The following is a 25,559-nucleotide window of genomic DNA, read 5'->3' as shown; positions in this document are numbered from 1 at the left end:
ACACAACAATCCACACACTTGTGTTTTAAATTGGAAGTTGCAGATTAATAGTTGTGCATTTGTAAAATGTCATTCACAAATACAAAGTGACAGACACACCTGTGCAAGGCAAATTTGATTGCATCTTTGCTCTACAACCACAGGTCGGCACTCACAACCTCTCAGATTCGTCAGTACAACTACAAATCTCCCGCGCTCTGACTTTTGCTACACATCTCCCGCGATCTCTGTAGCAGAACCCATCTGTGCACTCGCAGATGCAGAGGCGTGAGCAGCGCTGGGCAGGGGAGGGGCGGGGCAGGTGTAAAGCTGTTTGATTGGCTGATGCCTGACCAATGAACAATGCCAGCAGCCAACAGGACTGAGGTGCAAAATAATAATTTCCCACGATTATTTCATTAGTTAGGGTTTATTTAAACTCTTTTCTGAAGAGATTCTTGTTAAAAATCATAAATTCTGTGGAAATGTACATACCAGTAAAAGAGCAGCAAAGCCAGTTTATTGGCTAGAGCCAGCCAATGAGAAGGGGCGTTTCTGTTTGTCAGCACACAGGGCAGCTCACGTTGTTGGAGGCCTCAGCTTAGCTAATAGTATTGAACATATAGATAATTATTAAAAATCATAACTTACCCTCTGATTGCTCGAGGCCTCCAACAACGTGAGCTGCCCTGTGTGCTGACAAACAGAAACGCCCCATCTCATTGGCTGGCTCTAGCCAATAAACTGGCTTTGCTGCTCTTTTACTGGTATGTACATTTCCGCAAAATTAATGATTTTTAACAAGAATCTCTTCAGAAAAGAGTTTAAATAAACCCTAAATAATGAAATAATCGTGGGAAATTATTATTTTGCACCTCAGTCCTGTTGGCTGCTGGCATTGTTCATTGGTCAGGCATCAGCCAATCAAACAGCTTTACACCTGCCCCGCCCCTCCCCTGCCCAGCGCTGCTCACGCCTCTGCATCTGCGAGTGCACAGATGGGTTCTGCTACAGAGATCGCGGGAGATGTGTTGCAAAAGTCAGAGCGCGGGAGATTTGTAGTTGTACTGACGAATCTGAGAGGTTGTGAGTGCCGACCTGTGGTTGTAGAGCAAAGATGCAATCAAATTTGCCTTGCACACGTGTGTCTGTCACTTTGTATTTGTGAATGACATTTTACAAATGCACAACTATTAATCTGCAACTTCCAATTTAAAACACAAGTGTGTGGATTGTTGTGTGTGTGTGCAAATCGAGGATTTCAGCTGTTCACATCAGAGCTGTAAGTGTACATTTCAACCTACACATACAAATATTATTATCACAAGTGCTCACATTTACATTTGCAAGCTCTCGAGTTTCGCAACTGATTTACCTTCATATAAAATCCTCGTAAAACGTCAACAGGCTCTTGCGCAAATGTGACGCAGTCGGCGCTTGACTCCTCCCCTTCAGATCATCTCAATTCAGTTTTCGCTGTGAGGGAGACAAATACGACTTCACCCTGAAAGCGGTTACGGCTCTACGTGCACTTTCTCCGGGATTGCCAAGGGATTTCAATGGTTGGCCCGTTCTTTGTAAGTATATATGATTTTATTTCGCCTTCTGCATTTAATAGGACTGAACGACGTTAAAATGTTTACTGGAGACGTTTGTTTGACCGTGTCTTGTATCTGTAAAAGCTCTCGCTTCAGCCGGTGAAGGAGCTCGCGAAGGTGGCAGCCATTTGCCCGCGTACGTTCGAAAGGAAACTCCATACTCGGTATTTTTAGTTGTATTAATTTGCGAGCGATTTTTGACTGGGTCAGTGTCGTTTTTCACTCTCGTTCCTGGGTTTATTATCTGTAAATGTGGGGTCTGGAGTTTTCCTCAGGCTGTCCGGGACTGCGTTACTAGCCGCTTGCTAGCGGTCTCATCACCAGACAGAAACCCTGTCAAGAAGTTATTCAGGCAGTTTAGTTCCCGCGACTGTTTGGATAATACATTTAATTAAAAGTTTAATTGTGTGTTTGAACACAAAACATGATGATCCCTTCGTCATTTTCTATCATATTACCGGTGTCTGAGGGTGTGAGATTGAATTGTTAGCCAGCGTGCTAATGTTAACGTTACTGTCAATTCAGTCAGATAAGACTTTATCGGCACCCCGAATATTCTTGATTTTAGTGGCCTTATGGTTAGGAAAAATACGGTACATTTTAGAGTCAGTCGTTTAGTGTACCACATCATTTGCTAAATAAGCCTTGCCAGTTCACGTGCGTGTGGTTGATTTCTTCATGTGATCCTATTTGCTTCTTTTTAACCGTGAATCTGACATATGGTAACCCTGTGAAGGAGGTCGACCTCGCGCCTTTGATCATTCCCGTAACCAACACATGGTTAAACTGTAAGCTGATGACCCAGCATGAGATCTAAACTGCGTAGTAAACTAACAGGTAAGCCGACAATATTTAAATCCCATGCTTCCCTAACAGGTAAAATGACGTATGAGGGAAGTATGACTAATAATAGGTTGATTATTAATGTCACGACATGATCCAAGGTTTTGTGTTCAGGTGTCGTGGGTAGTACTTGATGAGTCACCTGGCTTCACGCTTCACCTGTTCTCATCCTGGTCCTGTTCGATTCATAAAAAGAAAGTGTACAGCTCTTTTGCCTGTTATTGTCTTTGAGATAAGACAATCAGGTATCCCTGCCGAAATCAGATGGGTATTGTAACATTGCCAAGTGTGAACAAGTCAGGACATGTTTTTAGAACTTGAGGTGTCTGCGAATAAAAAGTAAGATATTTCACCTGACATGGCAGGGTTTTGTGCTGTTCTAGAGGGTAGCTTAGGCGTTTGAAGTCCTGAAACTGTGACTAGGTTGTCTTTTATTACTTTGACCTTCTCTTATCTACACTGAATTATAAAATGAATAGCTTTGTGTGGGCATGTTTATTGGAGAGGTAACTTACAGCCCTTTATATATATATGATCAAATATTTCTCTCACTATCAGTCTTGTTAAATATATGGGCATTTAATTGAACTGTGTCAGTATACTGTGGTTTTCTGTTGTCTACATTGATATGATTTCAAATATGAGCCAAATAACTTAATTAAACATAATAAAAAATACTTAAATCTATCATACTATTTATTTATTTATTTTTATTATAATATTAATAAAATAGCAGATCTGTAATAGTGCATACTGCATACATTAATGGTTTATCAGTATTTACACAGATTTAACTTTAGTGTCAACTTGTGGTACACAAAAGCCATCACTAAATGTCACGATAACCTGCTGGATAAGGCAGGCATTGATTCAGTTTTAGAAACTGAGTGAATGTCGCGGAATTACACGCATATTGGTTGAGATTGTAAATGTTTTAACTCAGAAGAGATACATAAAACATATTAAAATGGCAATTAAAATTGAGTTGGTTTTATTTTAAAGAAGTTTTTAATTTTAGTGAATTAAAAAGAGGTAAATGCAGTATCGGCATGGTGAAAATAGAGTAACTTTCAATTTTTCTTTAAAACAATTATGGCTTTATATAAATATTTTTAAAGATCATGTTTTTTCTTTTAAAACACTTTGAGTGTCGTATGCAGATTTTTGTATACACTGTAAACAGCTTTTTACTTCATTTTTATTTATTATTATTATCATCATTGCAGGGTTTTTCCTTCCTCAAAATGAGGCGTAAGTTGTGTCCTGCTTATGATTTTTCTTTTTCCTGAAACGAACACATTTTTCAATTTTTAATCTTATCAAGTTAAAGCCTTGTCTTATTTGAAAAGGCTAACATGAAATGCATTTAAATACATGACCTGTGCTTGAGCATCACACTTGGGGTCTTTCTCTAGCCATGACTGCCTGCCTGATTTTTGTCAAAAGGTGGAGGTGGTACAATATTTAATGAAGGTGGCCACCTTGTAATACACTATGCAAGGACAACTCTGGTTATTATTATTGTTTATGCTGCAGTGACTAATGATTCAATCTTATGATTTTTTAAAATAATATTTTTTTCAATCTTATGATTTTTTTAAATAATATTTTTTTTTCATAATTGATTCCCATAAGTGTGAAAAATCAATGAGAAAAATGTTAAACATTAATTTTAAAATGATAAGCATATAGGGGTTGTCGAATAATCTGGATTTCATTACCAATCAGTACTGAAATTATAAAAAATGTCAATTTCCTGCTAACATTTGAGTGCTGTGAAGCACATTCTTAAACAAGGCTGTGCGATTTGAGTAGTCAAGCTTCAGCTCAATAATCTATAATGTATTGCAGCTTCTTGTGTTAGTTAAAAAAAGGAATTGAAAAGATATCAACTTATATTAGCAAACAACTCTGAATTGTATTTTGCTTGCTACTAGACTGAGTGTCACTGGCAATACTTTGTTGACTTTTTAGCAAGACGCTCCTCATGTCGCTGCCTTTGGTGCTTTTATTAAATGCTGGTTGTTGTATTTCCTTGTGCTGTGGCAACAATTCTGTGACAGCTCTTACAAATTACCTGGTTTTGTTTGTTAGCTAATCGATTGCGATTCTATTTCAATAAATTGCACAGCCCTAGTTCACGTGCTCAACAGAAATGACTGTGATTGGTCATGAAGGTCACCAAGCTCATCGATATTTATTGATTGTAAACACAGATACAGGGACACTTGAGCATTTCAAAGTCACATCAATCAACTGGTTTGTCTATAAGCTCACATACGAGCTATCCAGAATCACGGTTTGGAATCCTCCAGTGTTCCTGTATCTGTGGTTACACTCAGTAAACAGCGGTGAGTTTGGTAAACTGATGACCTTCATGGCCAATCGCAGTCATTTCTGTTGAGCATGTAAATACAATTGCAAATAGGCGCTCAAATGTTCGTGGCTAAAAGATGAAATTTCAGTACCAAATAGTATCGAATTCCAGTATCGTGTGTGTGTGTGTGTGTGTGTGTGTGTGTGTGTGTGTGTGTATATATATATATATATATATATATATATATATATATATATATATATATATATATATATATATATATATATATATATATATTTTTTTAATTACTTTATTTATTTATTTATTGTTTTTTGACACTTGTATAACCTTACAGATCATAAAAAAAATTGTAGACATGTAAAAAGATTATATGACAATTCCAAAATGATAGACCCCAATGCTTTTTCGTGGGTAAAATGGTATTTAGGTACCCTTCATTACGCCATCAGCATGGTACTGTATTTCTCCAGACCTGCCAAAACTACTTTTGTCAAGTCTTCCAGAACTTTTCTTGTGCAAAGACAGTCTCATGATAACCTGAAAACCTTTCAAAATGTCTTTTTGTTTTTGTCCTGTTTAGACAATAGTTATGTCTTGTTTGACATTTTGGATGAACAGAGCTGTCAGTAGCCACTCTCACAGAGCAGCATGTTAAATGTCACCGGTAGCAGTACTTCACAGCTTGTTAACCAACATGGATCGAGTTGTGCTTCACAGCAGGCTCTCTTAAAAACCATCTACACAACTGGCAACAGCATGACTCCCATTCCTCCCATGTCTTTTCAGCTTTCTGCTTAAATATTGAAGGAGTTGTTGTACCCTTTGAGCAGGCATGCAAGCCCAGCATGAGCGCTGCTAGCCCTTGATGAATGAGCGTGCTGCTCACCACAGTCTCATCGTGACCCGACAGACATCTGCTGCCTCTGCATGGCTTCCATTCAAGCTGCATGATGTGGCCTTTGAGAAGGCAATCAATCCTCAAGATGTCTGTGTTGAATAACATGAACTGTCTGCTTCGTCGTTTGAGTCATTCTATGAGCTTTACAGTCACTGTGCTCTAAGCGGCAGCTTGACAGGAAGTGGGCAGGTTTGTGGCAGCATTTACAATAGTCCCCACCCTCTTTAGCGGAGTTTCCACAGAGATACTAGTTGTCTCTTCTCAGCATTTCTACAACCCAATAAAATGGAGCTCGCTGGTGGGGTTGTTAGGTTTATTTTACACATCAATTTCATCAGCCATTGTTGATGACTTAAGTTGCACAAGCTGATGCTTTTTTTTTTTAAAGACGTTTTGCATGGCTAGCTTTTAAAGAAATATTTAGTTCTAGAGGATACAAAGAAAAAAAAATTTAGTCTTCATTTTAATGAGCAAGGTTTAGGCATCAAATCAAATTACAAAACTATTCAGAAGCACTTAAATGGTGCTGTGTGATGATTTGTGCCTAAATTAGTCATTTCGGTGCATTTTGAATTTGAATACAGACGATTTGCAAGGTGCATTTGGGCTTGTAATTCTTTAGTTTTGTCCAAAGCATCACTTCTGTCTTTTGGACATCTGACTAGTAAGATAAATAGAGCAGGTGCATGAAATGTATAGCCCATGTTATTGAATTCATTCCCTTTTTTTTTAAAATTGGTTCTTGTTTTTGTGGCGCATTGTGGCTATGGCAAAGCACAACACAAGAATGATGATGGCCTCTGGCTCTACCTTATTGCCTTGTCTGTAGAGTGAGATTAGCACTGCACTGAGCCCTTGGGTTTTGGCAGCTGATTTCTCTCTTTCCAGCACGTTTTTGTACCACATGCTTTTTTTGGACCCATGACTTGTCCATAGCACACAATAATTAAAATTAGTATTATTATTTTGGTCAAAGTATTGAAATAATTTTTAGTTGCTTAACATGCTTAAACTTCTGAAAATTCTCTTGTTCTCTTGGTAGAATTATTAGTGATAGAGCTGAGCTGAAGAAGTTACATGGGCATGCAGGGCTCAACAATAAGGACTGCCCGATGGACCGGGGCCAGCGTGTAAGATGCTCGGGACAGTAGACAGGATTGTTACTGGCCCGATTGGTTTAAAGTTAAATTTGCCTGTGACTACTTGTCCATGTTTTGTACAGTTTGACGTCAGTTTGGCAGGCAAGCCATATTTTTTTTTTTTTGCAATAAAATGCCCGCACATTTTGCTGCTTTTGCAAAACACTTTGAATCTTGCTCATTGTACATTTATTAACATTTTTTAAATATTAAAATTCTAGATTTACAAACATTTTGACACATTTTTCTGTATTTTTATTTGTGGCTAAGAAATAGCTATTAACATTTTTTTGGTAGGGACAGTGAAAATATTGGCAGGGCAAGTAAAAAAGTGAACCACTGGTCCAATCGGGCCAGTAGAAAAAATACTTGGCGTTGAACCCTGGCATGATTTAAAAAAAAAAAAAGTCAATAAGTTATAAACGTGTAGATCTCATGAAGCCAAGCAACTTAAAACATTATTGCCAATTAGACATTGTCAAGTGTTTGACTTAAGTGGGGAGTTTAATTTTACCTACAAATTGCCGGAATAAAATCTATCCAGAATACAAAGTATCTAGCAAACAAATTTGTGTTTAGTAGACGTCTAATAAACATCTAAACGTAGACAGCTTGGCTAAAGCAAGGTTAAACTTGGGCTGTGAAAATCTAATAGAATTCTAATAGAATAGATATCTAAGAATAGCTCAAAACTATCAAATAAACAGATTAAACAGACTGTTTATTCATTCATTTCTGTTTACTTGATGACTAGTCTAGTTTTGGCCTATTCCTAGACGTCAATTAGGTTTTCACTCACACTGAATTTAGCCTTGTTTTAGCCAAGAAGACTGGTTAGACATCTATTAGAGCTCTTTAAAAAAAAAATGCTTGCTGGGTAGATGTATATTATTAGTGCAAAAACATTTTAATCACTTAATTTTTGGGGAGAAAAAAGTGCAGGTGACTTCAGTTCATCATAGACCCAGCACTCTGATGTGTGATGGATTTTAGTATCAATAAAGAATGCAGACAGTTTGGCATTATCATGATGCATGGACACTGTTTACAACAGAATCCTGTTACTTGCGACTTGTGTTCTACAAACACACACTGAATGAAAGTGAAAGTGTTGCAGATGAATGAAGCCTTGTGTACTGCTATGTTTCACCGCTAGTTCTCTGTGGCTCTAAACTAAAATAGTTTCTTATGTCATTTCCAGAAATCATTTTATTTACACATTTTTGCTCTAAATACTTTGTTAAAAGGGCATAGACAATTCAAGTAAATGTATTACTCTTTTTAGAATTTGTAGAAATGTATTGCTCTTTTTAAAGAACAGTTTGTTCTTTATAGTTGCTCATTGTAATTTTCTGTTTCAGTGTTTTGTTCAGAGCTTGTTCATGCTGAATTTAACTTTAATAAAGTAAATATTTTTTAAGATTACACTACTGCCATACAATTATTGTAATCAAACAAAGCATAGAAACTCTAAATTCTTGTTAAAATGTAAAGTTGGATATATGTATTTGCACAGCGAGAGAAATGGGGACAAATGTAGGTCAAGAATCTTTGGTTTAGTTTTGGAATCGAATCAGTACTCCCAGAATGGGCTATATGCACAGGGACTTTTAATTATTTATCAATTAATTCAGTAAGCCAGCTCAAGCAATTCTGTCATGCCATTACAAAATTGCTGTGTTTAAGATCAGGTTTCATTAAAAAATCAATAATCTCCACTGCCTGAGATACAAAATATAAATTAGCTAAGTTAGGTTGCAACTTTGTTGCATAAAAATAATAGGCTAAATAACAAAACTGGATTCAATTAACAAACAATTTAAATAAAACGATTTTTAAAAAATGAAACAACTGAAAAAGAAAAAGAAAGAACTCTTAAACCAGCTCAAATGTTCTCTAATAAAATGTGTTGCGGTAATTTAATAAACAATCGTTGGTCATTTGAGACTCCTTTATAACAGCACTCCCGCAAGATTCTCTCTTGCTTTCACAAGTCTTTTTCAAGTTATTTATCTTTTATATCCGTTATTAATAGCCTAAAGTTTTAAGGTGGCCTATGGCCTATTTTTTTCAGTGCATGCAATGACTGTTCCTTCAAATACACAAAATATACTTGTCTGTCTTGTGCTTAATTCGATGGAATGATAAACACGGACGTGCGCGTTTTTAAAAAAATAATAATTTTTTTAGAAATATGTTAGGCCTATATTTATGTTAGGCTATTAAAATAGGCTATGTTTGATTTATTTATTTAAACTAGCTTATTAAATTTCAACCTGGGATTTACCAGATGTTTTGGCTTTAACAAATTATTGAACAGATTATTAATAACTTCTCAAAGAACATTTTCCTGAGCTCAGTGAAAAGTTTTGTGTGTAGGTCAAATTCGCTATTTAATATTAGAGCAATAGGCTATTGCCGACTCGCCGCAACCATGTCTAGAATGAAACGATACTAAGAGCAACAGTGTGTTAGATCTTAGCAAATTCAAATGTGACACTGTTGATTACTTTTGTGATGATTAGACCTGAAGCCACACCGCGCTCCACCGAACAAAAACGTGGAAAACTTTATCGCATAGGAACTGTCACGTGCGGGCGGCGAGTCCTCTGCCTTTAGTCTTAAAGGACCTAATGCATCCTTGTTTCTTCCGTGTATAGATAAATATCATTTCATTTGCTTTTATCTATGTATATTATATCCATTTTGCTGCAGTCCCGCGGGCCATGGATGACGGCATGAACCCAAAGTCACAATGAAATCCTGTCCCACGCCGCACTGCTGCATCGAGTCTTGTTTGAAATCATTTCGTCTCAGCACCTATTTAGCTGTAAGGGCGCAGTGATTTGCATTTTTTTGAATTATTATTATCCAAGATCAAATATAATGCAAATGCAGTAGGTTATTAAATACGTTTAAAAAAAATCAGCCGAAAGGTTATTAAATGTTTAAATATGGTAAAATATAATAAAAAATATTATATTTAAATAAACATAGCACTGCCATGCCATACCATGTGATAGTATTGTGTATTGGCGATCTCAGAGGGGGACGATATGGGGATCTGAAAATTTCGTATATTGCCCAACACTAATTGAAAGTGTTATATCATGTCCTGCGTCTAACAGTCAAAGTACAGTGGCTAAATAATAAAAATAATTCAGTACAATTGATCATTGTTAGTCACAAATGATACAAACTCTTATACCTGAATGCTTTTAAAATCATTACACAATTACAGATGTTGAAAACAAATGAAAATGTAAAATTTTTAATGCAAACTCAACATTGCATATCCTGCGATGTGACTATTGCGAATGATCACATTGACATCAATGCTGAAACAATATATTGTGCAGCCCTGTTATTGATGCTGTAAAAGGAACCATATGACATTTTAAATAGTTCAAAGCATTCACCGAAAGCTTACCAATGGCTGAAAAACACTTTCTGTGCATATAACACATTGGAATTGGATCAGATTAGTATTGTCTGACAAAGCTTGATGACTTCGTTCAAAATAAAGCACTTTTTGTCTTCAGAGGAACCATTTATCAGACATTGCTCAGTAGTCAAGACTAGCCATGATAAAAGACATTTCTGTGTAAAGGGAGTCTCCTTTTTGTTGGTATGGGTGTGTTGAATGTCATCACTGTCATAATATCAAATGGTGTTTAAATGCAAGGTTGTTGTACATGGTAAGTGAGTGAAAGTTAGCTCTTCTCCAGCGGTCCTCTGAGATACTGCTGAGGAATGCAGACAGACGGGCCTCAAGAATGTGTGTGGCATTCAGTGTGTACCTCAGGTGTATTTATAGGCCGCTACATGTGCTTTCCACAGATTTTTATTTCTGGATTTTATGAGATCAAGCATGCCTCATTCTGAATTAGTAGTGCTGTTTAAACTGCTAAATAGCTACTTGAAGCTGATGAACTCTATGGTCCATTGGTTACTTCATGTCCTTTGTCTTTTGTTGCTTTCTGCATGATGTGGTTCAGACATGTTAATTAGGTCAAAAGGGCTACTCTTAAGTTGTTTCTCAGCAACTTAAAACACCCACAGAGATGGGACATTTGTCATTACACTGTGTTATCCTGTTTCAAGAAGAGCCCATATTTCCTTTGCTTTTCTGAGAATGGCAGCAGTGGCCTCTTTAATGTTTATTAATACCCAGAATTCACACTCCTGAGTGGCTCCACTATGGCATGCTGAAGGTGCGAAGTTCATCCTCTAGTCTACGTGTTCGGATTTCCTGTCTAACATGACTGAATCACACTCTGATGACATTAGGTGTAAAATCCTGTTAGATATTTACTTGAGGGGCCTTTTATTGTTTAGAGGAAAAGAGTAATCTTTCAACCCAGATCTCTGGACGTATGTAGAGCTCAGTTATATAGCTTTAATGACAGCTTTAATTTGATCATTTTTTTATGCATTATCATGAACAATTTTGTCTTTATATTACATTAAATATATCACTTTTAATTAACATTATTCTTTTTTGTGTGTTGTACTTCAAACCTAGCCCATCTTCTCCATTGTTTCTGCTTCCATCCAATCAACAGTCGATAAACTAAAAGTAATTTAAGAACATTTCCATTTAGAGTCTCTTTTTTTGCCAATAAATTTCATCAAAATGAATCAAGGGTGTGTTTTTTTTTTTTTTTTTTTTTTTTTTTTTTCCCACAACAACCATTGTCAGTGTTTCCTCTAGGACTTTTTTCCAGCTGTGGTGACAGGCCTTTTACACAGATCTTCCAACTACCTATGGCTTTATTTCAATGACAAATGTCATGAGCGCAGAATTTGAGGTCACATTCATGTGATATGAGCATGCAAAACTTTTTGCTTGAGCGCCGATTTCCTCATTCGTGCACAACTTCTTGCACGCCCTCAAATATATGTTGCTCAATTGCAGATTTTCTTGTGCGCTCTCAAATAGACGTTGCTGCAGTGCGATTTAGTGCGTTTATGTAATGAGTATGTCTCCAACATTTATTAGATTTACTAGGAATATTTATGGATGTCTTCAATAGACCTCCAGAGCGGCATTAATAATCCTGAAGTAACGTGAAACGGCCATAAACTTCAGCAAGATAAAGTCATTGTATGCAGAACTATAGATCGTTGTGCATAAATAAAGTGTAATTATGGAAACTTTTCATTATAACTAAAAGCTACGTCAGTTAGTTAGTAAGTCAGTCAGTCAATCAGTAAGTCAGTCAGCATGTAACTTTAGGGTTAAACAAATAATGTACAGCACTTCTATGATTACAGATAAGTTTGTATTGTTATAATTCACTTACATTTTAATATGTTTTGGTGCGATTACAGCATGCTATTAAGAAAAAACAACTGACGGTTTTGAATGAGAAGCCGTAATATAGCTGTGGCGGGAATTAATTTTGGTGTGGCACCCTGTCAAGGAAGAATGAATGTAGCGGAAACAATGGTTGTTGTGCTGAAGTCACAACCTAACAAGATACAATGGTTATTATAAAATGTATTTAGTATTTAATAGGTGTTTTTTTATTTGGACCTTGTGATAAAGTCACAGTAACTGACCGCTAGGAAAGCAGCACTGGCAGTTACAAACACACACTAACTATTAATTAATTATCTTTTTTGTGATTACCCAATCTGACTTAATTGTTTTAGATAACTACAATAATAACTGCAGTTTTAATTTCAGTTTGCTATCCAAAATGAAGAACATAAGATTAATAGTTTGCATTGATGTCTATTTTAGATGTAAATGTTAACAGATTTAAATTACATTAGATTAGGTCAAATTTGTTATAATACAGTTTGCATTTAGTTTGCCATCCAATAAGGAAATAATAATATAAGGTGCCATTATGGTTGGTATGTTTCCGGTGCCTTGAACAAAGACGTGCACCAATGCTATTTCTGCCAAGGGCAATATTATTTTGAATAATAAATGCATTGCTTCCATTATCAGTTCAACATTCCATTTACTACTTGTTAAACTGTGTAAATCTCTTAATTATAGTGCCAGCGATACAGTTACACCTGCCCAGCCAAACCTCTTTTTCTGATCTCATGAGAGTGTCAACAGACCCACCTTTACATCTGAAATGACCTGGAATGCAGCAAACACAGCTGTGAATCTCAGCGGCATTTTATTTCAGAAAATTATTGTTGCTAATTGCCATCATCACTAAAGGAATGTATATCTCTTTCTCAGGTCTGTGGTTTTGGTGGTCCAACTTGATCCAACTTGCATTTTCTCATACACTCCATACCATTTTAATTAAAGCCTCTTGGCAGCCATTATTATAGGATTGCTTGTGGTATGGCCTGTGAAAACCTGCATTGGTGCATATGAACCTTTTTGAAGCTGGTGTAAAGTTTACTACTTGTGGTATTCGCTTTATGGCCTCAAATCATCCCTGTACTGTTCTGGAGGGATTTGAACTTATCTCTTATCTAGATGAAGCAATCAGTCATTTGCTCATGTGTATTATCGAGTTGCCGCTGCACTTTCTTAGCACATGGCTTCCACCAACGCAGTGCAGAGCGGTCATGCCACAAGTCAGGCAAATTGTTTTGAGCAGGTGCATCCTCACGTTTTGCTCCATCACTGCTCGTGGTCTTCTGCATACTTATCGGATCAAATTCAATAGGAAGTGTGTATCTGCGGAAGTTCTAGTCACAGTGAGACAACAAGTGATGCTTGTGCACTTTTGTGGTTAAATAGCGGCAACACTTATTCTTGTTGACATTACAGATGATCATGGTGCTGTTCACTTTAGTAGTAAGAAGACTGAAGAGGCAAATCTCCAAGGAATCTCTCTCTATCACCTGAGGGACATTTTGCTTATACTTGCATTAATCTGTTCTGCATTTTTGGGGTGGGAATAGTATGCGTCAATGCTGTCGGAGATGTTTTCTGTGAATTGTCAATGCATGGGTGGATGTTTGCTCTCAGCAGGGTGGAGTACATATGTGTGTGCCAGTTATGTTAACACTATATTAACGGAGATGCTTGCATTTGAAAAAGAGAGTGCGGTGAAGGAAAGAACAAGTCTGAAAAAAGTGATTTCTTTTGTATTGTCTGTGGTTTTGTTTTAGACTTCCTCATGTATTACAGGAAATCTTACATGAATAACCAAGCATTGGTTTGATTAAACGTACAGTAAACAGTACTATTGTGAAATAATATTACGATTTAAAATCCGTTTTATTCCAGTTTTTATTTTTGATGCTTAGTTTTCAGCATCATCAATCCAGGATGATAACCAGTTACAAGGTTTACAGTGGTTTAGAAAAATGAAGATTTTAATATCGTGTTCTGTTATATCATTCCAAGGTATCTTTAAAGTTTTTAAAATATATTTATGTGTTGTAAAGAAATCTATTTTTGAAACTAATGAATAGAGCGGGAGTCGATTTATTTTAACTATTTACAGCGATGCTTCGATCAGGATTTTTGGAGCTGATACCGAGTGCTGATTTCTCGTCATGGTGATCAGCCGAAACAGCGTTCCAATTCTGATGCTTCAAGCTTTATGTAACTTTAATATTTCATAAAGCACATTTTCCTTCCAAGTATGATACTTAAGTGGAGATCTCTCCTTTCCTAAAAGAATAAATGATGTTGCATATAATACTTTAAACGCGTCTCTTATAACCAGTTAGTGTCATGGACACGTCGTGGTCAGAAGAAACTTTAAGGAAAATAAAAGATAATACAGATTTAAAATAGGGTAAGAAATGACTCACAATCCAATTTGGAGACATTGCAAATGATGAAAGAATAACTCTGAGTAGAATAGGTTTGGAGTGCATATTTGATGTGTAAGAAGTTGCATTTTCCTTTGCTTGTAAACCCATAAACTTTCACTCAAGTGATCGGCTAGATAAGCACGTATCGATCGAGTCATAAAATGTGATTATCGGCTGATACCAATCTCCGGCCTGGCTATTTAGCCTGACATGTTTACTGTTCCAAAATATCATTAATGTATCCTAAAATAAAATAAATTGTGTTCAATTGAGGCAAGTTTTTTTGTGTTTGATTGTTTTTTGTTCTACCCAGACATTAAAAAAAAAACATTTTACCATGACAGATTTTTTTTTTTTTTTTTAATCCAAGGTTATCATACTGTCAAACTTATACCAGCCCATGCCTACTCCAGTAATTAGTGTCACATGATCTTTCAAAAACATTCTTGTATTTTGATTTGCCACTAAAGAAACTTCTCTTTTTATTAATGAAGTTGGAGTACCTCGTAGAGCTGCACAATATATCGTTTCAGCATCGAAATCACAATAGACATTGCGAGCATACGCAATATTGAGTTTGTATTATAATTCATCATTTTTGTATGTGTTTTTGATTCCTTTGAAAAGCATTCAGGCATAACAAATTGTATAATTGTATAATTTTATTGAATTATTTTTGTTTTTTATCAGTCAGTTACTGTACTTGAATACCGTTAGACTCTGGAAATGAGAAATCCTTTTATTTCAATTGTATTTTTTTCTTGATTATATTTATAGATTGTTATGCATGAAAATGCTCAAAACTCATGCAAGTACAGAAATGCACTGCAAATAGCACAGACCATATAAAAAATGCTTCATTCAGAAGAACGAATACATATGAAAGTATTTATTTCCTACTGCATAAATCTGTTAATGGTGGTTTGTGTATATTTTAGGATTATTTGTTTCAATTAAGGATGAACACTGTCATTTGAACATCGATATTGCAATGTGTGTATCTGTAATAGTCACATCACAGGTTTTTATGTTTAATTAAAGCTTAAAGGATTTTTTATATTTATGCAAAGATGGCTATGTTATTTTACATTTTATTGTTCAATTTCTGTGCTTGAATACTGTTATACTGCCCAGAAAACCATAAAGGACTGTTTATTTTTTTATGCTTGTAATTAATTATAATTTATGCTGATGCATCGCAAAGAAAAAGATCCCAGTCGATTTAAAATAAGAAAATTTTTCCAAATAGAGCTATTCAAATAATTTAGTGAAATTTATATTCATATCGTAAATCATATTGCGGCAAAACAACATATCACAATTCACAATTGGATTTTTCCATTACTGTGCCACTCTTGTTCCAATAAGTCTATTAGAGTACTGTAGTACTTTTAAATGTTTCAGGATTTTTATTTCCGACTTGTTAAAATATATAAAGTAATGTTGACTTGTTTGACATGCTTGAAGGCTGCAAGCCTTGCTCTCACTTTGTAATGCAGAACTAGTGGGATTATAGGCAGAAGTTTGAGCAGGGCATAGCATAGCTCTTATCTTTGGTTCTTTCTGGATCGTTCTCTCTGTCCCTCAGCCCAAGGCCCGTGATCTCAGAGCCATTTCCTAAAAGCTCTGAAGGAGAAAGGAAGGCCTTGCATCTGACCCTGATACAGGTCAAACTTAAGGTCAGATGCAGTGTTATGAAGGTGTTACCATGTTTTCACTTTTGTCTTTTTTTGTCAAATGACATTTGTTGCTAATTGAGATAGTTACAGTCAGTTAGATGCTTTAATTTTGACCTAATTCTTTGTGTTCTGACATTGGCTGTATAATGTGCATTCATACGTTGACATTTTGGCTCGTATTTAGAGCAGGTCTCTGTCTGGATTTATGATGGATGATAAAGACAGGCGCAGTATCCCCGCTGGATTTGTTACTCAAATCAAAGGGATCTGAGGAGGATCAGTGCTTCGCTGTTGGCATATTAGCTATTCAAAAGCCCTGTAATCCGTTTTACTTGCCAAGGAGCATCCCAATGATGTTTGCAGGTGTTCTTATATGTTTAGCATGTTCTTATATGATGTGTTTAAATGTTTTTGATCCCCCATTTTTGAATGCCACTTAAGTTATATGTACATATTTACACTATTGAATCCATCGTGGTTTTGTTTAAGTCACAACATTAGTCACAGTTTCCCACAACTGATCAATTCCTCCTAACAGTGGTGCTTAATCCCTGACATAATTAATGTGAAGACCCATGGCTCTGCTCTTGCAGTTTGAGATTTGCTCAGTCATGCAACGTAAAACTGTCCGTCCCACTTTTCTATCACCTGTTTGGGCTGCTGTGTTCCCAGATAGCATGCTCATTATCACTATGTACACTGTACTCCTAGATTAGGAGCAGCCGTATGGCCTTTCAAACTTTCCCAGCTGCGTTGGGTCGAGGGAAAGAGGGATCCGATGGAAGAAGGCAAATGGAGAGAAAGACAGACAGAGCTCTGTACCCAGTGACCTCTCCTCTAGATAACAAGCAGCAGCATTTCACAAAACAGTGGGCAACATGAAACTGTCATTTCTGAGAATTCTTCCTTTTTTTCCAGTAGTCTGTTCATGCAGAGGGCAGCTGATGTGTGTGAGTGTTTGTATAAGCAGCAGGGGAACTGAGCAGGGTGAATGTGTGACACAGCAGAGGCTTCACACTGGCTTGCCTCTGGTGTTAAAGAGAAACCGAATGAATGTCTTACCGGACTGTTCCAGTTCTGCCTAGTTTATATGTGTGACCTCTAAATGCTAGATGTGTCTCGTGAGAAGATTGCGAGCATTGTGTTAGTGCAGAGTGTCGACTAGGTGATCTTTAAAGCAGAAAGCTTCTCTAATGCTCTTAAACTAAAACTTGCCTTTTTTCCAACCTGCCCATCTGCCTCTTTTTTCTGTTTCACTATGTTACTTTGCTCTCATTTCTTCCCCATATGTTCTGGTAGTAGCAATTACAGGAGCGGCTTGCAAATGCGGTTGTGGGATTTGCATGAGTTCCTGGTAGAAGCAGAGCAGAAGGAAGTAGGGTTATGATAGGAACACCATTTCACACAGCTGTATCTCAGACTGCTTCTTATAAAGTGTTTTTTTTTTACTGCCGATATTTATTTTTGGCATTTGCATGCATTTTGTGGTGGTGGTGAGAAATGCATGCAACCTTGCTGTATTTATAGTGTAAACATGAATGCGTCCCTGATAACAAATCTGCCCACCTATGAATCAACACTAAAACAAGGGTTTGTAATTTTCTAAAAGTAAAACATTGTAAAATAAAATAAGTGTATATTTTATAAGCAACTTTTTTTTCTTTCACTGAAACTTTAGGGTCAGTACTCAATACTTTATGAACTGTTTTATGAGCGTGCACTATGTTAGGTCAGTTGGCTGTTTTAAATCATTCAACTGCATCCGCATTCATGCCATGAAGGAATGATATCTATTGATTCATCGACTACCTCCTAGAGGTGGATAAAAGTTGATGACAATTATATTAAGTGTTTCTGCTTGTAACCAAATTCCAACCTTAAAGAGCCATAATTTTATATATATTATATTTTTGTTATTTTGTGACATATTTTTGTTGTGTGTTGGCAGACCAAAGTAATCCACCCACATGGGTCTAAACGCAAACTGTGTTCTTATCGTGGGAAAATGGAAACAAAACCTTCATTGCAGCACATTTCTAAATGCATAACTGACAACCCATGTCTCAGAACAATTCTTCTACTACTTATGGTTGGCAACACAACTCGCTGTCTCAAACCCGGAAGTATCATTGGCAGTTACATAGGAATGTTGTTTAGCTGGCTATAAATCTTATCAGCGAAGATAAAGTGACACAAATTTATAATTTCTCCGCCTTCCAGGTGACCCTAAGGTCCGTTCTGAATGAATGGTGAAAATAAAAAGGGAGATCGGAGCTCATTTTCAGCTAAGTGAAGGGAAATGGCACTAGTTAGCTAATGTTTTCTTTCCCAAACACACGTTTTAGATGCCTTTTATCAAACTCGAGTTAATGAACTGATTTTTTCACTATATTAGACTTGTCACGATACTGAATTAAAAGAAAAGAAAATTTCACGCTAACATTTAAGGCACTGTTGATAGCTTTCTTAAAACAGCTGATTTGCCATTGTGGTCACGTTTTCAACAGAAATGATTGTGATTGGCCGAGAAGGTCATCAGTTCACCCACCGCTGTTTACTGCCCTGCTGAAAAATCCAGCTTAAACCAGCCTAGGCTGGTTGGCTGGTCTTAGCTGGTCGTTCAGACTGGTTTTAGAGGGGTTTTGGCCACTTCCAGGCTGGTTTCCAGCCATTTCCAACCTGGTCTTAGCTGGTCAGGCTGGAAGATGACCAGCTAAAACCAGCTTGACCAGCCTAGCCAAGCTGGGAGTCCAGCCAAAACCAGCTATATCCAGCTTAATCCAGGCTGGTCAAGCTGGTTGTAGCTGGATTTGGCTGGTAATTTTCCAGCATGACCAGCTAAGACCAGGCTGGAAATGGCTGGAAACCAGCCTGGAAATGGCCAAAACCCCACTAAAACCAGGCTGGTCAACCAGCTAAAACCAGCCAACCAGCCTAGGCTGGTTTAAGCTGGATTTTTCAGCAGGGTGAGCAAAAACACGGACGAGCCGAACGATCTGCTTGATGACTCGACTGATCTTGACGGCTGCTTCACGCTCCAGTCTGTGTATCTGTTTGCACTGGGTGAAGAGCGGTAAACTGAGCGCAAACCAAACACAGATACACGGAGACTGAAGTGCGAAGCCGTGAAGATCAGTCGAGTCATCCGCGCACAACAGCGCTTCCCTGTTAGCGGGAAATGGCCGGGTTTAAAAGATCAGTACCAGGACAACACTATTACAGACAACACGAGGGTGTGCTGCAGAGGACTGCTGTGTTTTATCACTCACGGGGTTACATAAGCTGAAGCAGGAAAGCGTCCCCACGGTATTTTAACTAGTGCCATGAGCTGAAGCCTAGGAGGACACTTAAGCATATCACTGAAATTGTGATCTTGTTTGATGCTAATTTGCTTTTAATTGTTTAAAATAAACTTACTGAATGATATTGAAGTAATGCTTACACCATTTCTGCATTTTGAAATCTCGACAACGGCCGGAGGTTTGTAGTACACAGCATGTTACTGCAATGTTTACAGTGCTGGTCCTATACTTCCGGGTTTCTTCCCACCGCAGCCTCGCTTTGATTCTTTAAAATAGCGGCCGCGTGAAATCGGCGTATATCATGCATATTAATCAAGTTGCATCCCGTTAATAAGAGAGCACACTGATTGGTTCAAACCAAGTCTTTTCTCATGAATTAATGCTGAAAACCTTTTAATATCAGGTGTAAATGAGGCTTTAAAATGATAGCTGCTTGTCCTTTGTGTTGATGTGCTTTCTAGTTTAGTTCGGTTCTCTCCTGTAAGCTGTTGGTTTACCATATAGCCCCTGAAGACTGCTTAAAAAAAGCACTTGTGATGTTCTAGTGTGGAGCAAGCTTTTAGCCCTGCTCCTCTTTTGATAAGATAATCACATTCCTAGTCTTGCTGCTTTTTCTCTTATGAAGAGGCCACTCTCTTCTCTTTTTGTTGCCGTCTATTTAGCCTCATCTGTTGGATCTAGCATCCGAGACTGCCTCTTTCCTTCTGAGAATTGCAACTTGTTGACAGTCCAAGTCTTCTGATGTTCCTTTTTTTAAATCGTGTCTGTCTCAACATGTCCAAGTCTGGCATCCTGAAGACTTTCATTGTGCGTTCTTTTTTTTTCTTCTTAATGCGGTTATTCAATCTGTTACAGAACAGTGAGCCAAGATGACTTGGTTACTTTGAAGGGTGTCCTTTTTAGTGTGGATGGGGTTGGCGAGTCTACGAGAGAAGCGTGGGACTGTAAAACAGTCGATGCTGTTTGAAGCGTAGCCTCACTTTAATCCTTGACTACTTGAGTTTTTGAAATTCAGCAACAAGCCCAGCCTGTAAAAAGGCACAAAGAGACAATACATGTCAGCCTTTCTCTTTTGATTTCTACTCTTGGTTTTTTACCTCCCCTGGGCACTGCTTTTGATTAGAGAGTCGCTTCATTTAAGAGGCAAACGTGGCATTTGCATGACACAGGACATTGCGCTCTGTGCCACATCAGAAAGTAGGTGTCTTGATGTCCTAGACGTGCTGTTATCATACACCCCTGCTTCCAATTGCTTTTCTCAATGAGACGAGTCATGGGCTTACGCAGCAGCCAGAATGAATCATCAGTTAGAGCAGAGCAAGATTACTTTTTAGATGTTCATAAGATTTGAAAGGATGTCAAAATGACTGTTGAGTTGATTTGTCTTGTTCTGCACTCACTGTACCTTCTTGTTCCCTCTCTCCAGTGTTTCCGTGTTGATTCGGATCACACATATATGGCGTTTGTGACCGTCTGCAGAGAGTTCTGCCAGGCTCAGCACCTCACCTTTGCGGACAAGTGAATCGATAGCTGCCCGTGGGACTACGCCACCCAGAAGCCTCCCTGACAGCCAGCACACTGGGCCCGTCTGTCTCTTCTATACCCTTTTGGGATCCCGTGTAGTCCTCGAGCATCCCTGTCTCATTCCTTCCTACAGATTTTTCTCCCTGTAGCCAATCAGAAACTCTTCTCCTGAATGGGGTAATCTCAATTGTCTCAATTGGATGACTGAAGGATAGTCTCCCATTTTTCTTTCAGTTTCTCATCCCTTTTGTTCTACTTTTTTTAACATTGTGGACTAGATCACCCTCTTTTTTACGTTTTGTTTGTACTTCTAGTATTCCAGTGTCCACCCATCATTTTTTAAATACATCTTTTGTTCTGTATTTATTTTTTCATACTGCTGAGATCTGAGCCAAAGATTTTTGAAAAGAAAAAAGGAACAGGAATTATAAGTACTTCATTGTAATTGTTTTAAAGACGTCTTGCCAACATGAATCGCCCTGCCGCTGTTGAGATTTCCTATGACTGCATGAGATTCCTCATCACACACAACCCCACCAACTCCACTCTCAACAAGTTTACTGAGGTAAGAGAGGCTTTTCAGAGCTTATCATGAAAGGCGAAACCTAGATATAATCTGTCTCACATTTCATTCTTCTTTTTTCCTTAGGAGCTGAAGAAGTTTGAGGTGAACACACTGGTCAGAGTATGTGAAGCCACCTATGACACGGCACTAGTGCAGAAGGAGGGCATCCAAGTCTTTGTGAGTAAATCTTACTGAACAACAGTGTTTAGAGCAGGGGTCTCAAACTCAATTTACCTGGGGGCCGCAGGAGGCAAAGTCTGGGTGAGGCTGGGCCGCATAAGGGATTTCACAAAAAAAAGTCCTCAAATGTCATTATTAACAGTTTTAATTATTTCTTCTGAACATGAAGTGGCCTGAACATTAATAGAACATTGAGTGAAGATTATGAACAGTTCTTCTGAACATGGCATCTTTTGCCTACTCCTTTACAGCGCTTCTTCTCACAAATCTGAACCACATTTGGCTTTAGAGCGGAAGCAGTTGAGACCCTCAGTATGGCTTGAAGATGATCATCATTAAGTCTAGACCTGTACTTTGACTTATTGAAGTTCAAGGAGAATAACTTCTCACACAAATATGTGCTCCCAAAAAGACCTAATCCTAGGGGAAAAAGTGGGGGAACTCACTCAAAACTTCCATTCCCTCACCTAAAAAAAGGCGTATATATGTATAAATAAAACATCCCCACCCCACTCCAGTCACATCAGTCTGTACCAGTCTGTATCTACCTATAATATATATAAGACAGGGCTCGAAATTAACTTTTTTACTTGGTAGCACCGGTGCTCCCAACTTCAAATATTTAGGAGCACCAAAATAAATTTAGGAGCACCAGAAAAGATTTAGGAGCACCCACCAAAAATGAATGAGCACAGCTGCAAATTGCTTTTTAAGGGATTTATTGTATTTTAAAACAACATCAATAGGACTGACAAAATCCAGAAAAAACTATCTAACTAATGCTGCGAAGACATTGATATTTGTGTGCAATAATTCCAAAATGAATGTCTAATAATTATAGAATATTAATGATGATGAAAATGACAATAATAGTAACAATGAATTACATTTCTCATTATGATACTGCCTTGAATGTGCATGAATGTAGGTTATCTGCTAAAAAGTCTGTTACTTTATAAAAAATAATTGTATAGTTTGCATCAAACAAAAATGAAGCATTGCAGTAAGAAATATTTATTTTGTACTGCTGTTTTTATATGCATGTCAATTTAATAAATAATATTTCTGCTACAAAACAAACAAAAGATTATAATAAATCATTCAATTCAATGATGAAAGCTGCAAACCAGTCATCAGTAAATAAATAAAAAATAAAAATAATATACACCTCAAAAAAGAATAGACAAAAGAAAGAAAGTAAAGTCTCACTTCTATCACTCTTTAAAAGATTTGGTTTCAGTTTGTGTCAATTTAAAGGTTCAGTCTGAGATGATCTTCATTTTTCTGTGTTTGTGGAAAAGCAGGAGAGTCAGCCGACCCAATTTATGAGCAGGCAGCGCAAGATTATTGCGATGACCACCGGCGGAATACCGCTGTTTGTTATGAGACGCAGTTTCAGTGTAAACTTAGTAAAGGCGAGCTTCTTTGGCGATGATATGTACAGTATTAGATTTGACTTTTAGCGGACATTTGCGCTGAACACGCAGTGAATGCAACGCATGGAGATTCGGGCGCCTTCTCCATGAAGCGCGTACTCGATTGATCTCAGCTGGTGGATCATTATTCACCACGTGACGTGTCATGATCGCTCTCATCTGCACCTCAATTTTAGGTGGGGTTTGCAAACCTGTGTGCTTTAAGTTTTTACTCTTCTGCCGTTTGCATTTCCCGTGGTCATAAAAGCTCCTTCCCTGTCATCTGACAGCGGAATACCTTGAGTGATTGACAGCTAAAATGAACCAATATAGCGGCAGGGAAGAGCGATTCAGCATGTTTTTACAAAAAATCAAAACAGGTCGCACTACAACCATTAATTATAAAAATTGATAAATAGATTAATTTTCGGGCAATTTCGAGCCCTGTAAGATGCAGGATGTAGCTGAGTGGCAGGCAGGGGCGGGAACAGCTTACCTTGGTTCTTCCCGCCCGTCACAGCGTCTAACAAAGGGGCGGGGTGCGTGGTGACGTCACCGGCATCCCCGCTCCTTTGTTTACACGGCGGGCGGGGAATGCCAGTGACCGCTGTGTACGGATAGAATCAGCGGAGCTGGAAGCGCTCTCTCTCCCCGCTCCGCTGATTCTGTCAGTGTACAGCGGTCGGCGCGGGCCACAAAATATTGCACTGAGGGCCGCAAATGGCCCGCGGGCCGCGAGTTTGAGACCCCTGGTTTAGAGTGAGAAGAAAAGTCAACATGACACTTAATGATACACTGCTTTTTCTGCTATATCAGCTGGCTTTGTTTGATGAAAAGGCAATGCTACTCTCTTTTGAAAGTTGGCAAAAATACCAGGGTTTCCATGGGGCAGTTCTGGAATATCATGGTATTTTAAAAGGTCCTTTCAGGACATTGAAAATCAGGGAATGTTTAGATGTATATTTTGCCAAAGTCATGAAATATCAAGGATTTTTGTTTGTTGCTTTACCATTTTAAAGGGTTAACTAAACTGTTAATAAAGCCAAACATGTCCAGATAATATACATTTTAAAAGCTTTGTCTTTTTAATGACCACTTAAAAAGCTGGTTGTTAAAGTAAATTGAAAAAAGCTAAATATAATGTCTTTAAAACTATTATCGAGCTATCAAAAATTGGAGTGGGAGCTTTTCACAGCCACAAAAACAGCAAGTACTTCTCATTATTTTCGTATTCTGAAGTAAGTTATCCATTGTTGTTCTCATAGTGGCTTTTGAAGTCATGCAAAAAATATATTGAAGCTAAAACCACTTTAATATTATGTTTTTAGTTTAATGTATTGTTTTAATATTCTATTATTAATATAAAAGAACAACAGAAACAGTTTGTACATTTACTCTTGTAATTTAAGGTTTTTAGTCAGTGAACGTATAGAAATATTCTAAACACTCACAGTAGGCCAGGGCCTTAATGTTGTGCCCTGTTCATTATTATTTATCCTGCCTTTTATGTTTACATGTTTAAATGGTAAATATTGAGCTCACATGCATTGCCTTTCAAAGGTTGGGGTTGTTAAGTTTTATCTTTTCAATTTAAAGGGCACCTATGATGAAAATCAACTTTGTAAGCTGTTTAGTCAGAACTGTGTGTAGTTATAGTTAGGGATGTAACGGTATTGTAAATACCGTCATACCGCAATATTAAATTTTTTCGATAATACCGAAGTCGCATGACTCGGTAAAACTATAGGTCTTCTGAGAAAATTTGCTCAGGCGAATGAAGCGAACGGGAGGTAGCTGAAACTTCATTTTCCATCAGCCCCGGCGTGGCCATAATCCTTTGCGGTCTGTTGTCGCTACAGATCCAGTAATGCGGAAATGGAGTGTGCTGCTAGTAGCGGAGATGAAAAAAAGATGAAAATGATCGAACCTAAAGCGGGTGTTGTCGCCGCGCGCGTGCTGAATAGCGGTGCTGTCGTGCGCGTTCTGATCAGCTGTGTTGTGGCGCGCGTATTGTAAAGCGCCGAGGGGGGGTTGAGCGCGCATACTCGAGAGGTGTTGTCGCGCGCCTACTGAAGGGCTGGACTGGACGGAGGTTGTGTCGCGTCGCAGGGGCACTTTTGATCATTTTGGAAGGGCATTTTCTATCCAAGACTAAAAAGGGCATGTGCACTGCACAGGTTAAGCCCTATGTGTGCACGTGCCTGCAAGTTGGGGAATACGACTAATAACAGTCATGGGGACTGCAGAAACACAGCACACTGTTCAGATTGATGCAGACATTGACTTGTACCGCAAAGAGATCTCTATCTCACTCATGGTTTGTCTTCTCAAGTGGGGGAAAGACAATGCA

At 37.9% G+C, this 25,559-nt stretch overlaps 1 protein-coding gene across 2 annotated transcripts in view; it reads left to right on the top strand.

Annotated features, from left to right (window-relative positions):
* Positions 1-1,447: 1,447 nt before the first annotated feature.
* The window catches only part of ptp4a2b (protein tyrosine phosphatase 4A2b), a 36,653-nt gene continuing 12,541 nt past the window's right edge, over positions 1,448-25,559 (top strand). Inside the window, 4 exon segments of one of the 2 annotated variants that reach the window (NM_001270540.1) lie at positions 1,448-1,556; positions 20,952-21,226; positions 21,506-21,614; positions 21,699-21,791. In NM_001270540.1, the coding sequence (NP_001257469.1) occupies positions 21,222-21,226; positions 21,506-21,614; positions 21,699-21,791 (207 nt within the window). In that variant the 5' untranslated portion in view covers positions 1,448-1,556; positions 20,952-21,221. 2 annotated transcript variants of the gene reach the window in all.

Source organism: Danio rerio, chromosome 19 (assembly GCF_052040795.2).
Source record: "Danio rerio strain M-AB ecotype USA chromosome 19, GRCz13ab, whole genome shotgun sequence".
Classification (NCBI taxonomy): domain Eukaryota; kingdom Metazoa; phylum Chordata; class Actinopteri; order Cypriniformes; family Danionidae; genus Danio; species Danio rerio.
Note: the sequence above shows the minus strand (reverse complement) of the source record. Positions and strands in the feature narration are given on the sequence as shown.